Below are 13,962 nucleotides of genomic sequence, written 5' to 3' on the forward strand. Positions count from 1 at the left end.
TACTCTCTCTCTCTCTCTCTCTCTCTCTCTCTCTCTCTCTCTCTCTCTGTGTTGTGAATTTGGGCTAATGGGTTTGTATTGCAGCTGCAGAGCTTTTCTCAGAAACAAAGAGTAGGTGGGTTTTGGAGAAAGCCACAAGCTTTGAGGAGCCTTGAGGTGAGAGCAGGCCCAAAGAAGATATCTTTTGGTAAAGAATGCAGGGAGGGATTGCAAATTGGGATAGATAAGCTTGCTGATGCTGTTTCTCTTACATTAGGACCTAAAGGTATCTGGGTTTTCATCTTTTTGATTTGTTCTTTGTCAAAGATTATTGCTTTATGTTGTTATATGTGTTGTTTATGCTGTGCAAGTATATGAAGTTGAATCATTGTTGTGTAACACACAAAGAGTCAGAATTGTTTTTGAATTGAATCACTGTAGTTTGTATGTCTTCAGTTGGGTAATTGAATGGCTGTGCTAGATTGTTATAGTGTAAAGATTATTTATCCACTTACATCTTGGAGTTTCAATTGGTGTTTCGTGGCGTTAACAAAATTGAGGCTTGCAACTTCATAAGAAATAAGTTATAACAAATGTGGGCATAGAGGATTACAAATTACTAAATGCTGATGCAGTTTGTGTAAGCGCTTCGATTGATGCTAAGTGAAACATGCAGGACGTAATGTTGTTCTTTCTGAGTCTGATAAAGTGAGAGTGATTAATGATGGGGTGACAATTGTTCAGTCCATAGAGCTAGCAGATACAATTGAGAACGCGGGAGCAATGCTAATCCAAGAGGTCATTCATGGTTGCTACATAATTCTCTTATTGAAGCTTGCAAATTGGTGTGTTTAGACCAAATGTTATATCTCTACTGTCATGCTTGCAGGTTGCAAGTAAAATGAATAATTTGGCCGGTGATGGTACTACCACTGCAGTTATTTTGACACGAGAAATGATCAGAGGTGGATTATTAGCAGTAGCTTTTGGGGCTAACCCTATTTCCTTGAAGAAAGGAATGGAGAAGACTGTTACTGAACTGCTCGAGGTTTTGAAGGAGAAAAGTCTTCCTGTGAAAGGAAGGAAGGATATTAAAGGTGGTCAGTCTCGTCATTCAGTTACATAAAATCAAATATCTAGTTTCCCTTTTCTATTTTTCTTTTTCTTAGAAAACAATTTTAACAGAAATTTCTCCTTTTTGCAGCTGTGGCTTCAATTTCTGCCGGAAATGATGAATTCATTGGGAACTTGATTGCAGAAGCTATAGAAAAGATTGGTCCTGATGGAGTGATCTCGATTGAGTCGTCCTCATCATTTGAAACGTCTGTTTTAGTCGAAGAAGGACTCAAGGTAACAAGATGACTTTTTGGAGTGAAAAATATGACAGTTTACGGTTGAAGAAACAAAAATTAATCTTTTTGGCTATGGGAATTGCAGAAGAAATAGATTGACTTTTATACTTTGATTGCATCATATATATATATATACAGTGTATATATATATATGTGTAAATATTCTTGCAATATTATAGATTATGTGAATATCAAATATGACAGAGGAAATCTCACACTAAAGTTGGGCTCCTTGGTTAAATCTCTTGTTTGGTTCATGGGTAACAGTTATTTTGAATGGGAAAATATTATTTCAACTGAATTGAAATTTGTCATCTGTGGAACTTACATGTATCATGTAACTGTTAGTATCAACTCTAATGCCTGGAATCCCTGTATTTATGTGTTATATTCTCATCCTGTACAGTTTGACAAGGGTTACATGTCCTCCCACTTCATTACTAATCAAGAAAGATCTGTTGTGGAGTTTGACAAGGCTAAGGTCCTGGTAACTGATCAAAAGATTTCATCTGTTAAAGAAATTGTTCCTTTGCTGGAAAAGATAACCCAATTGAGTATCCCGCTGCTAATCATTGCAGAGGATATCTCAAAGCCAGTGCTGGAAACACTGGTGGTGAATAAAATGCAGGGTTTACTTAATGTTGCTGTTGTTAAGTGCCCTGGATTTGGAGAGCGGAAGAAAGCTCTTTTGCAAGATATTGCACTGATGACAGGTGAACATATTTTATGCATGCCAACCTATATGTACTTGTCATACATACGAGAATGTATTTGGCTATGTGGCTATGATTTATGTGTGCATGAACTGGCACAGAGTGTCATCATGACCAAAATCTCAATTATTCAAGTAATAATCTAGCAGTTGAAACACCCCTAGTCCTCGAACCTTTCTTTCTTACAATTTTTACGGGGTGTGTGACCTGAGTCTAAAAAAAGCTAACCACTTGTGAACGAAGTTCATCTTTCAGGAAACAGAAACCTTGAGAAATCCACTTTAACTTCCTGGGTTGCCTCATTTTATGGGCTATAAAACAATGCTTTTTTCATGCTTTCTTGTGAAAAATTATAGGTCCTCTGTATCAGATTACTAATATATCTGCCCGAATGTACCGTATTTGCTCCTTTTTCTCATGAAATAATAAGAATAATTGTGACTTCCAGGTGCTGATTTTCTCTCTGGAGATTTTGGTTTTACCCTTGACAGTGCAACATCAGATCAACTTGGAATTGCAAGAAAGGTGACAATAACAAGTAATTCAACAACCATAGTTGCTGACCCTTCTACCAAAGCAGAGATTCAGGCAAGAATATTGCAGATCAAGAAGGATCTAGCAGAAACTGAAAATGCAAACCTGTCGAGAAAGCTCTCTGAAAGAATTGCTAAACTCTGTGGTGGTATTGCTGTAATTAAGGTGTGCAATATGATAGACCTACAACACGATATGAAGTAATTACAAACCTTCTTTCTTTCTTTTTCAGTATGTTTATTAATGTTCATTCGATTTGAACATTACAATCTGGAAAAAAAAAAAAACTCACTGTTTCATTCGATTTGAACTATAACATAATTGAATTTTTTTTCCATTAATGTTCTATATCTCAACCTTGTTTCCTCTATTTTTCATTAGTCTAAAAGCAATGTACATGTGACTTAGGTAGGAGCACATACTGAGGTGGAACTTGAAGATCGCAAACTCAGAATTGAGGATGCAAAGAATGCCACATTTGCTGCTATGGAGGAAGGGGTAGTGCCTGGTGGTGGTGCCACTTATGTACATCTGTCAGAATCGATTCCTGTCATAAAGAATTCTATGGAAGATTCGGATGAGCAGTTTGGTGCCGACATTATAGCCAAGGTGGGCTCTCCTTATTTTCCTTAACTGACACATGCTAGCAGGCACACTATACATGTCATGCACACATGGACACACCAAGAGTGAAACTGACTTCTATATAGAGCGAGAAAGATGTCAGTCGTGCAAATTCATATTACTCTATTGTTTTTGCACCATTTAACCACGAGTCAGTCTTCCTTGGAGAGAATCAGCTTGTGTGGATCTGGGATAATTCTTTGGAGTCCATAACCTCACAAATCGATGTCTTTTACTAGTTGTGACTCACAAAAGAAGTTTTTAAGCTAGTTCACAGAAAATTGGCTCGAGTCGTTGAATTTGAAAAGTCGTAATTTTTTTTATATCTAAAGTTGAAGAATGCAAGAAGCTGATCTAAAATTTGTTATTCCTATACTTTTCTCAAGGTAAAAAATATAGATTTATTTATGCCTTGTTTTTGGCTGTATAGTTTATGCAACATCTGTCAATGCAATGCAGGCTCTCCTTGCTCCTGCAAAATCAATTGCAACTAATGCTGGGGATGATGGAGAAGTAGTTGTGGAGAAGACAAAAGATTGTGATTGGAGAATTGGGTACAATGCCATGACTGGCAGGTATGAAGATCTTCCAGATGCAGGAGTTTTAGATCCTTGTCGAGTTTCAAGATGTGCCCTTCAAATTGCAGTCTCCATTGCTGGGGTGGTTCTCACTACTCAAGCTGTATTGGTGGAGAAAACCAAGACGAAAAAGCCAGCAATTCCTTCTGTTCCAGGGATAACTCCTTAGTGAATGAAGTCAAGAGAACTAGTTGAAAGCTGAGAAACTGGCAACCTGGAAATTTTGTATCCCATATGCTTTGCAATTAAGCATGGGAGTTCAAGCACAACTTGATCTGGACTTTATATGAAGATGACACAGAGGAGCTGTGGAAGTGGAAAACAGGTTCTGATTGGATCCTTTATGAGAGCATGGAATCATATATGCAATGAAGCGTTATCAACTGTGGTGCCTGCCAATTAGTAGCCAACTGCATACCTAGTTCCTAACCAAGGATTTTAATTCTTTCTTTATGGAGTCAAATGGTAAGCGAGAAACTGTTGCTTGTACAGTTGTTGATATGAGTTTAGTCAGTTTACTACATCAAATGTGGTCTATAGAAATTTACTACATCAAAAATCGCAAGTTCTTATTTCCTCACCAAAATCTCCACATCTAAATAATGGTTGATACTTTATAGCCAATTATCTCTTTTTTTAGGAAATTTAACATGTTCTGGGAGAAAATTCTGCGGTAAGGCTTTCCCTACCTAAAAATCTCTCCACTAAGAGCACCTCTAAAATTCAGAAGCATCAAAGCACTCAAAATTTGTATCAACTTTTGACATAGAATGCTTGATAATGGATCAAAGTTATCTAGTTATCTGCATGTATCAAATTATATATGAAGAACAACTCAATTTGAAAAATTTTTCTTGTTAGAGAACAGTTATTATGACAACAATAATATTGCAGTCGATTGATGAACGATGATAAATATTCAATTGATATGCATACTTACGATCTTAATTCCAAATATGTTATATACAAAAGCGTTACACACGAAAGTAGAGCTCATTTTGCTTTTGCTTCCTCATTTTAGAGAAATTTTGGGAAAGCTGTTAGAGATGCTCTAGAGCGAAAAAATAGTATAGAGCAACATCAAACCACTGAAGGCAAAAATATCTCAACCTAATAAAGTACCAAGTGTGTTTGCCTCAATATGGTGATGGCTGAGTCCACGTATTGCTACTAGGGATGGCAAAAATCAAATATTGGGGATCCCCCGTCTCCATATTTGGATCGAATACCTGATGGCATGGCTACCCTACCTGCTGGGGAATTTCGCTATCCCACAGCAATACGTGGACTCAGTCATCTCCAAAACCTCCATCATCCACGTCCATCTCGTCGCCATCACCATAGCCATTATCATCTCCCTGCCCTTCATCAGCATCCCCAACAGTGTAAGTAGGCATGCTGTAATCTAATTCATCATTTTGAACCTCCCCGCTTGGCATGATTTCTTCCCCGGTTCTCATAGATTCCAGACTCTCATCACTGAAAAACGCAGCATATGGCTTCGATACCTGCATTATATAGATATAGCACATGAATAACATAAAACGACATGTATTGTTTTCATTAAAATAGGGTAAAAATCCACATTGAAGACTCCCAAGTTTCCCCACAATCCTCCATATATAATTTCTGCCAGAGATAGGACTAAGGCTTTTACATTGCTAACAGTTAAAGAAGAGACTATAAATTCAGCATGTTTCCTAGGATAAAAAGAAAGTGAGACGATTCAGCTGAAGTATTCTTACATAAAAGATCATTCCTTTACTTGTTTTTCTTTTTTTTGAGAGGAAAATCATTCGTATACTTGGGTTATTGGCAAAAACTGATATTTGTGTAACCAATCTAACCAATTAACTTGTTCAGATAGTAGAAAAGAAACTTTCTATATGTACAATACCTTGAAATAATAATGCCTCAAACTTAGAATAACAAAAATCTTAGAGCATTCACCCAAGATAGATAGGACAGTAGTACCAGTTTGCGGAGATAGAAAACCAGTTTACAAAAGATGGCAGCTTTTAGAATACTCGATATGATTTTACATAAGATGCCAGCTTTTACAATACACATTGTGAAACATATATTTTCAAAAGTAAATATCAAGAAGTGAAAATGGAATTTCAGAACCAAGATTTAAAATGTCCAATATGAAATTTCATATACTTGAAAATGATATTCACCTTAATTAAGCATTGTCTCTCTTCGGCGCTTTCCACTAGGCGTTTCCAATGGTCTTTTAATTTTTTTTATCGTTCTCCCTATTACAATGGTTATCTTTTTCAGCGCTTTCCCCACTCCTCTTCAATGTTGACGCAGATCCAACCACCTAAGAAATAAAGAATTTTGAATTGCATATCATGTACCCACCAACTAAAAAAGTGTGTAAAATGAAGCACAGTATTTAAACTTCATTCGAAATTTGTAACTTGAAGCATACCAGGACAGATGCTTTTGCTCTAGTAATCCCAACATTCATTCGCCGAAAATTTTCCACATGCCCAATGCCTCCTTTCTTGCTTGCCCTGACACAAGAAAATATTGCAACATCCTTTTCACGTCCCTGAAAGAAAACTTTAGATATCTTCACTTATACTACAGCATTAGAACCGTCAGATGACCAATGTAGTAAACATTTTTTGAAATTAGTTTTAAATTATTTTTTCATACTGGATTACACGTCAAGCATTTGGATGAATCTTTGCAATACTAAATGGCATTTCCTATATGCGGACAACTCCATCCATATTACATTATGTCATTACCTAAAGACATCTGGTACTTCAAAAATGGGTCTTACCTGGCAACCATCAAGAGTAGTGATTTCCACTTCTTTCTCAGAGTCTACTCCGAAAGTACTTTTGAAACATTCTTTCAAGAGGTCTACTTGTGCACGGTAAGGAGATATGATTGCAAAATAATTACTTGATTTAAGCTCTGGATATCGGCTCACCAACTTGTGATACAAGTTCAAGACAAATTCAACCTCATCAGCATTCACCCAAGATCCACTTGCCTCAGACATGGCTTCTTTCCCTTCATGCAAGTCAAAGAAGCAAAATGGTCCGAAGCAGCGATACTCATGCCATGAACGCTTTGTCTGCTCTTTGATATTAGGACCATCTTCCAATGAGCTTCCATAAAACTTTTCAGAAGGAAATTTTCTGATCTGCTCAGGAATACATAGATATACTTTTTAGATACATGGATTCGAACCTCAAAAATAGAGGCATATAGCAGGGAAAGAAAATAGAGGAAAAAACTAAATGAACAAATAACAAATAGAGAGCCTTTTAAAGATATATACAAAAGATGAGAGAGAGAGAAAAAGAGAGTTCAAACTCAAGTGGTACTAACTATAGTTATTTCATCTCCAGTACAGCTAGAATAGTACTGACTACAGATATAGTTACCAACTCAATACAGCAAGATGTTCTCTGATGCTATTTTGGTATATAAAACAAAAATTAATTATGAACTTCATGCTTGTAAAAGCAATGATGTTTTACTTCTTTTCAGAACAAGATGTAATGTATCTTTCTAACATAAGGTTTAAGACACATTTTGTTCGCTGATTCATATTCTGGCATGTCTATGTATAGGATACTATACTCTATTACTATGTCATGTCTAAATCAGAATCTTAATTTAATATTAATATCGTGATTTTGTGGCTTCAAAACTCATGTTTTTAAGATATGAGGCCAAATGTGGGCCGCTCTCTGCCACAAGAGAGCCTAGCATGTGGAACCCAACGGAAGTCCAGAGGTTGTAATAGCAGGTGGACAATCTTATCTCTCATTTGTTCAGGTACCATGAGAATTTCACTGGTATAGTACCAGAGTTTCCAAAGGCTTAAGTTTTTATAGAGAATGATTAATCTTTAATGAACTTCAATTGAAGCTCCTCATCTAACCTCTGGATGCATACGATACTGCATCTTGAGCATGGTCACTGGATATCCAGCCCTCTGAAATCTCTCGAACATACTCCTTTCATACCTGCAATCAGGAAAGAGCTATCAGACCATTAAACCAACAAATCAATAAAGCAATCAATGAAAATCACAATATTATGGTTTTACCCAAATTTCCTAGCAACGGTAGACGATACGGTAGCCGGCAGTTGAACCGGGTCACCTATCTAAATGTGAAACAACGCAATACTGTTCATAATTTAGCATGGAAAAAAATGAAAGGAACTGAAAACAAAAGCTGGAATTAATTAATAACAAATAGCATTACCAGAAATACTTGTTGGCATCCATTCGTCAATGGAAGAAGGGTTGCTGGTTCAACCTATACACCGTACCATGTACTAGATGTCAAAGACTCAAGAGCGACTCGAAAGCAATTAATTAATAGTATACACCTAGAATTAGATATGCCTCATCTTTTGCTGAAAAATAAACCGATAGTGCTAAACATAATCTGAAATTCAACCATAGATGTAAAAAAAAATTGCTGAATGTGAAAAGATAATCAAGGGTTACAGGAAAAGTCTAATTGTTTGAACCTGAGAGTAGAGACTAATGAAAATACCTTAAATGAATAATTAAAACCTTAAAACAAAGTCAAATTTATACTAGGTAGAAACTTGATCTTGTTTCGTTACATGGACCACATTTCCATTGAAAAAACTTGTTTAGGAAAATTTAAATCATCCATGGTGGCATAAAGCTTTGAATACCAAATAGAAGCATATGGCCAAAATTTAAATTATTCTGATGAATATGTTTGCAAAGAATAATTTTCACTTCCGTGTTCTAAGGAACAACTGAATCATTGACAAGGGGAGGAACGGAATTTCCTTCAATCAAAACAAAATCCTACCAGCAGAAAAAATGTTTCAAGATTTGGGTATAAAAACCTATATTTGTAACATGCAAATGAAAACATGGGCATAGGGAGGGTAGGCCTTCTCAATTTCTGAAACAAAATTGAATATGTAACAATTACATAAATTACCCTCCTGATGACATAAGAAAATTTGATAATGAATGAAAATAGGTTTAAAAGTTTTGAACTTATGGCCCATTCAAGCCACAAGACCACTATTTGGACAGGACTCCACCATATTTTTACTGCATTTTATTTATTAACTAATGAATCACTGATGATTTTGTCAGACATATAGAATATATTTAGTATTTCTGGCTACCCCACTGATTGAAATATAATACATGTTTCTGTGTCAGTTGGTTTAGGTAATATATTACAAATTATTATACATAAGGAAATATATGTATTGTACTTTAGAATATCAAGATGAGAGACAGAGATCAGCGGAAGGGTGGGGAGTTTAGAAGTGTTGAAAACTTGAAATACATAAAATGAATTATAGAACTCACTGCTTGTGCAGCTTCATCTATTATAACAACATCAAAACCATGATCCCGTTTGAAATGGGATGGATGACTACTACTGAGGGTCGAGAAAACCTGCCATTCATACATATTTATTACAAAAATCAGATAAACTTATAAAAAAAACGTGATAAAACTCACTGTAAACATTATAAGTTTATAGCAGAAGTTTAATGTAACCTACAATTACAGCCTCCTCCAAAATTGCAGCTTTAAGTGCATCATCTCCATCTAGTTTAGCACCCCCCATACTTCTCTTCTTTCTTTCTACCTGCAACAGGACAGTTTTGTTCAATTTCAAGCAACAGGTGTACACTTTCCTGGATATCTTCAACACACAATTTACATGGGTGTCATAGTGTAACATTGACAATGCAGCCAAGGTTCCATGGGCATCATGAATTACCCATGTGTGGATGTGAAACCCTTGACATGAGATATTCCGGAAGGATATGAATTTGCAGTAACGATTGAGCACTTGCTTAAGAGAAATTATTACTAATATCATGTGGAACTTCTAAAATTACTCTCCGTTGAAGAGTGATAATTATTAGAAAGTGATAACATACCAGCTCATTAATGAAGACAGGTCGGATAGAATGATGTGGCTTGAGCCCAATCCGCACAATTTTGGGACTATATGAACGGTCACTTTCATCCCGCACACCTGAGCAAGAATACATCAGTTCAAAGCAAAATCATAGAGAACTGGAAATAAATCCATGAAGGATAAAATGATAATGTAGACTTCAAGCACATACTCAAATTCTCAAACTTTGCCCAACAGAAGAATGAAAAAAAAATAAAGGTCAGCTTCACATTAGGCACCATCTTGTAATTATTTTGAAAAGAATAGATTATGCACCAATTTTACCAAACAAGTATTTAGTGGATAACTAAACATCCATGAAAACTGAAGTATTCAGTTTTGCCTTATCTGATAGAGTCACTGATGGGTTAGCACTCAATGACCAAATATATTAAAGCATAGGGCCAATGTTCACACAAACAATTTACATTATCCCGATCTTTTTACCCAACAACTCTTTTCAGTAAAAACTTTTAAGATCAAATTCATTGTATATCTCAAATATTCCAAAAAAAAACTGAGGCTAAATCAAGTCTACCCTTATCCCTTAATATTGTGGAACAATGTTCTTTTTCAAGAGTAATAAGAACCATTTAGGTTGAACATTTAAGATTGACCAGTCATCCTCAATACTCTGTCGGGTACTTTCAACATTAATCTTTGGTTTTCTTCTGGTTCTCCAATAATGTGGTTCAATGACTGCTTGGACTGGGTGTCTACTCCTATTCATCCTCAACTTAATACTATTGATCTATTAAACTATAGAATCACAAATCATTATTCAATGGATTAGAAAATGCACCTCAAGCATAACTTTTATCAACCTTCTTTTAGAGAATACTTGTATGCTTTTGTACAAGGTAATCAAGCTTCCACGAGAATTTTTCAGTAACATGGAAAATTTTACTAAGAAACTAAAATGTAACCAGCAGTTCTCCAAATAGAAGGAGCATAACTGGAAATCCTAAATCAGAAGAGAAATGTACCGTTGTTCATAACACGCAATACTATCTCATCGAGTGCAGAGTTTGAAGGAGCACAGACAAGGACACATAATCGATATTTACGAATAGAACTGACTACTTCTGGTTGCTGCAAATTACGTTAGGGTTAGCAGAGAGGATTATTTTAGATCAAAATATGATGCAAAGACTGGCACTTACAAACTCATTTCTAGTCGTTGGAAAAAACCCATCATCGCCATTAACAGGCATTGTTTTCTCTCTAGGATTGCTACCACTAAGCCAGGGAGACGCTATTCGCCAGTGATTGAATCTAAGAATATGCAATACATTAATATATATAGTGCAAAGTAAATATAAAGGACGCCACGGAGTCCCTAGCTACTATGAGGTTGGAGTTAAAGTACAAACTCAAGCTGATAAGAAAGACATACAATATATTTTCAGTGAATAAGAAAAATGTACAATCTTTTTCAGTGAATAGGACAAAGATACATATTTTTAGTCATGGGCCATACAGTTCTGAATATCATCCCAAAGCAAGAAAAGAAAAGTAATAACCACTTACTTCTCCTGATTACGTGACTTTGGCTTTTGCTTTATGTCTAGCAGTGAAACCCTACACAAGAAGTAAATATTACATGATCAAATCCTCTCACAATAACTAATTTATACATTTCATATCAAAACCCTCTAAGGCTCTAAGCTCCTAGGATTTTTTTTAATGTTCATATGATTAAGTTTTTGGTATTGTTGAAATGAACAATTTAAGTATGGAAGAACAAAAATTCAAACCTGGCTTTAACTCTTGCAGGAATAGCATGCAGAATGGCACTAAGTAGCGCAAGGATAGTCTGTGTCTTTCCTGTTCCTGGAGGACCCTAGATGGTTGGAAGTTTGAATCAGTATCATATGCAAGATGTTCAAAATACATTATTATAGTCACGATAAGCAAGCCAGTATTGGGTTTAAAGGATTGTCAAAGGGACACAAGGAATACCTGTATCAGGATAAATGGTTTACGTGATAGACCGACCTGCAGCAAATTATAATATTCCTCCATTAGAACAAGTGAAAATCTGTATACATAAATTTAAACATCAACAGAGATAAAGCTCAACGAACACACAAAAAGTCAAATCCATTTAGTGTTTCATGTATGTAAAGGTAGCAACATACAAATAGTACATATAACAAAGACGGGGATACTTTTAATTGTGACATACCTGTATGGCTTTTTGTTGAGATTCATTAAGATTGTCTTTTATATATTCCTCAAGTGGTCCAGAAACTTTCCAGGCTTGGGCTTCTGCATCAAGATTTTCCTCAGAAGGTGCAAGTATCAAATCCATAAACGGGAGAGAACCAATTGACCGCAAAGCTATATATTCACAAGTAATAGTAGATAAACTGCAAATCTGAAACATGTTTATTGCACTGGAGTCAATCCACTCTCTTTTTTTTATACATATAAGAAATAAACTTTATTAACAATTAAACAAAGTACATCCCGGAGGAGATGTCCATTGGATGTACAGCTAGATGTTCTAGACTGTATCTCAAAATAGCATCAAACAGCAAACAGTAGACATATTATATGCTAAACCACAGAGGCATTTAAATGACAAAGAATAGCATCAACGAAACCGTAGCCCAAAGTAAACCCTCTCCCAAAAGCTCCAGCAGAAAAATTCTCTTATTTCTCTCCACCATTATACAAAATTCTTGTACCTTTCACACTATGAGGCTACACAATCCACTCAACTCAGATTGGACTCCCTAGAAACAGCACAGCACCCTCTAACAGAGATAATAAACGCATAAGCTCATAACTTCCATCGTAATGAGTAATGGAGGATGAAAGGGCACTATATTTGGAATAGTATGGTTCGCCATTAATTTAGTTGGCTACAATTAAGGAAGAAAGGAAACATTTTCTGTGACTGATTTATTAACCATTTACACAGTCCCGTGTTGTATTGTTCTTCTTTGTATAGTGGAAGTCTCTTAGTAGTTGAAAAGATCACAGAGCGCATAAAGTTAGATTCACTTCTAAGAAGTAAAGAATCTTTTATCGTATATATTTCTCTTTAATAAAAGAATCCACAATGGGGGAAGATTAGAACACATGAATTACTATTGACCTTAAGAATATTGTACACAACAGAAAGAAATTTCCACAAAAAAGCATTACATTATATAGCAACAGATAAGTGATATACTAAGTAAGGTATTACCTTTGAAAGGTCAAAAAGCCTATCTCCTTCGCCATCAGAAGTAACCAATGACCGCACCTTTGCCAGCCTTGGACAATCATGAATCACATCTGTATTCAAATCTCTGACTTCTCCGGCCAAATACATTCTAAGCATTATAGACTCTTTTGTCTGACCTTCCACCACTGCAAATGCATAGTTTTCCTCTGGAACCTGTAGTAATCAATGCCCTCAAATGAGCAAGCAATCCAAAAAACCATATCAAAAGAATCAAAGCCTTGACTAATTTTCTGTAGGATTCATAGTATATGTATATCCTAAAATAAGGACTGTATGTATATGTAGTAATCTAACTTTTCGCATTTGGCATACATGCAATAAAGACTAAACAACATTTAGTTTCACCTTTGATTTCGACCATAGTGGTTTCGACAATAGAACAAGATCATTGTTCTTCACTCTTTTCTCTTTGTCCATGCCCTCATCCATGTCAACACAAACAGTAACAATGTGAAACCCCTTGTCTTGTTTGCACTCCTTCACACATGTTGTCTTGCCTGCTCCCCCTGCCAAAAACAAAACAAAACATACTAAGACAAAATCGTGTCGAAAATTGGCGAAAATCAAAACATAGAAAAAGAAACTGATGGCATTACACTGGTCCTTGTCCTTGCTTATCAAGGACTTGACTTCTTCGAAGAGAAGAGGCTCGTATGTGGAGATATAATCCTCAACGTCTGTATAACTGTCCTTGACTTTTCGAAATCGCAAGTCCTCATCTGTAGTCTCACCCTTTTCCTTTTCCTTTTCCTTTTCCTCTTTTCGTTTCTGATTCACGTTCAATTTCAACAAGCATGAAAATTTCATAAAGGAAAGGTTACCTATATATGATGAATGATAGAGAAGAGAGAGAGAGAGAGAGAGAGAGATTACGTGGGCCTCGTGGAGAATGCGGAAGAAGTCCCAACTGAGAACAATCTGGTAGAAACGCGCTTTGTGAGCAGCTTCTTCTTCTCTGGCGAGAAGCTTCTTCGGCTGTATCTCCGCACCCAT

General features: G+C 36.0%; 2 protein-coding genes across 2 annotated transcripts in view; one reads left to right on the top strand and one right to left on the bottom strand.

Annotated features, from left to right (window-relative positions):
* LOC101302249 (chaperonin 60 subunit alpha 2, chloroplastic-like) overlaps positions 1-4,248 on the top strand; it is a 4,341-nt gene extending 93 nt beyond the window's left edge. The window contains exons 2-9 of the mRNA XM_004295442.1: positions 85-265; positions 656-777; positions 869-1,076; positions 1,184-1,329; positions 1,738-2,044; positions 2,493-2,743; positions 2,987-3,187; positions 3,662-4,248. Coding sequence (XP_004295490.1) covers positions 85-265; positions 656-777; positions 869-1,076; positions 1,184-1,329; positions 1,738-2,044; positions 2,493-2,743; positions 2,987-3,187; positions 3,662-3,949 — 1,704 coding nt within the window. The 3' untranslated portion in view covers positions 3,950-4,248. The remainder of the gene's footprint in view (positions 1-84; positions 266-655; positions 778-868; positions 1,077-1,183; positions 1,330-1,737; positions 2,045-2,492; positions 2,744-2,986; positions 3,188-3,661) is intronic.
* An 821-nt stretch (positions 4,249-5,069) lies between these two features.
* LOC101302539 (probable helicase MAGATAMA 3-like) lies at positions 5,070-13,962 on the bottom strand. The gene is made up of 21 exons (XM_004295443.1): positions 13,843-13,962; positions 13,566-13,737; positions 13,315-13,475; positions 12,931-13,122; positions 11,920-12,111; positions 11,694-11,729; positions 11,489-11,574; positions 11,262-11,312; positions 10,895-11,006; positions 10,718-10,823; positions 9,712-9,809; positions 9,327-9,413; positions 9,128-9,217; positions 8,022-8,075; positions 7,862-7,920; positions 7,694-7,778; positions 6,578-6,946; positions 6,218-6,340; positions 6,076-6,106; positions 5,961-6,013; positions 5,070-5,288 (listed from the first exon to the last, which is right to left on the bottom strand). Exons 1-21 carry the CDS (start codon positions 13,960-13,962, stop codon positions 5,070-5,072), a joined length of 2,496 nt encoding a protein of 831 aa, XP_004295491.1.

This window comes from Fragaria vesca, linkage group LG3 (assembly GCF_000184155.1).
Source record: "Fragaria vesca subsp. vesca linkage group LG3, FraVesHawaii_1.0, whole genome shotgun sequence".
NCBI classification, from domain to species: Eukaryota; Viridiplantae; Streptophyta; class Magnoliopsida; order Rosales; family Rosaceae; genus Fragaria; species Fragaria vesca.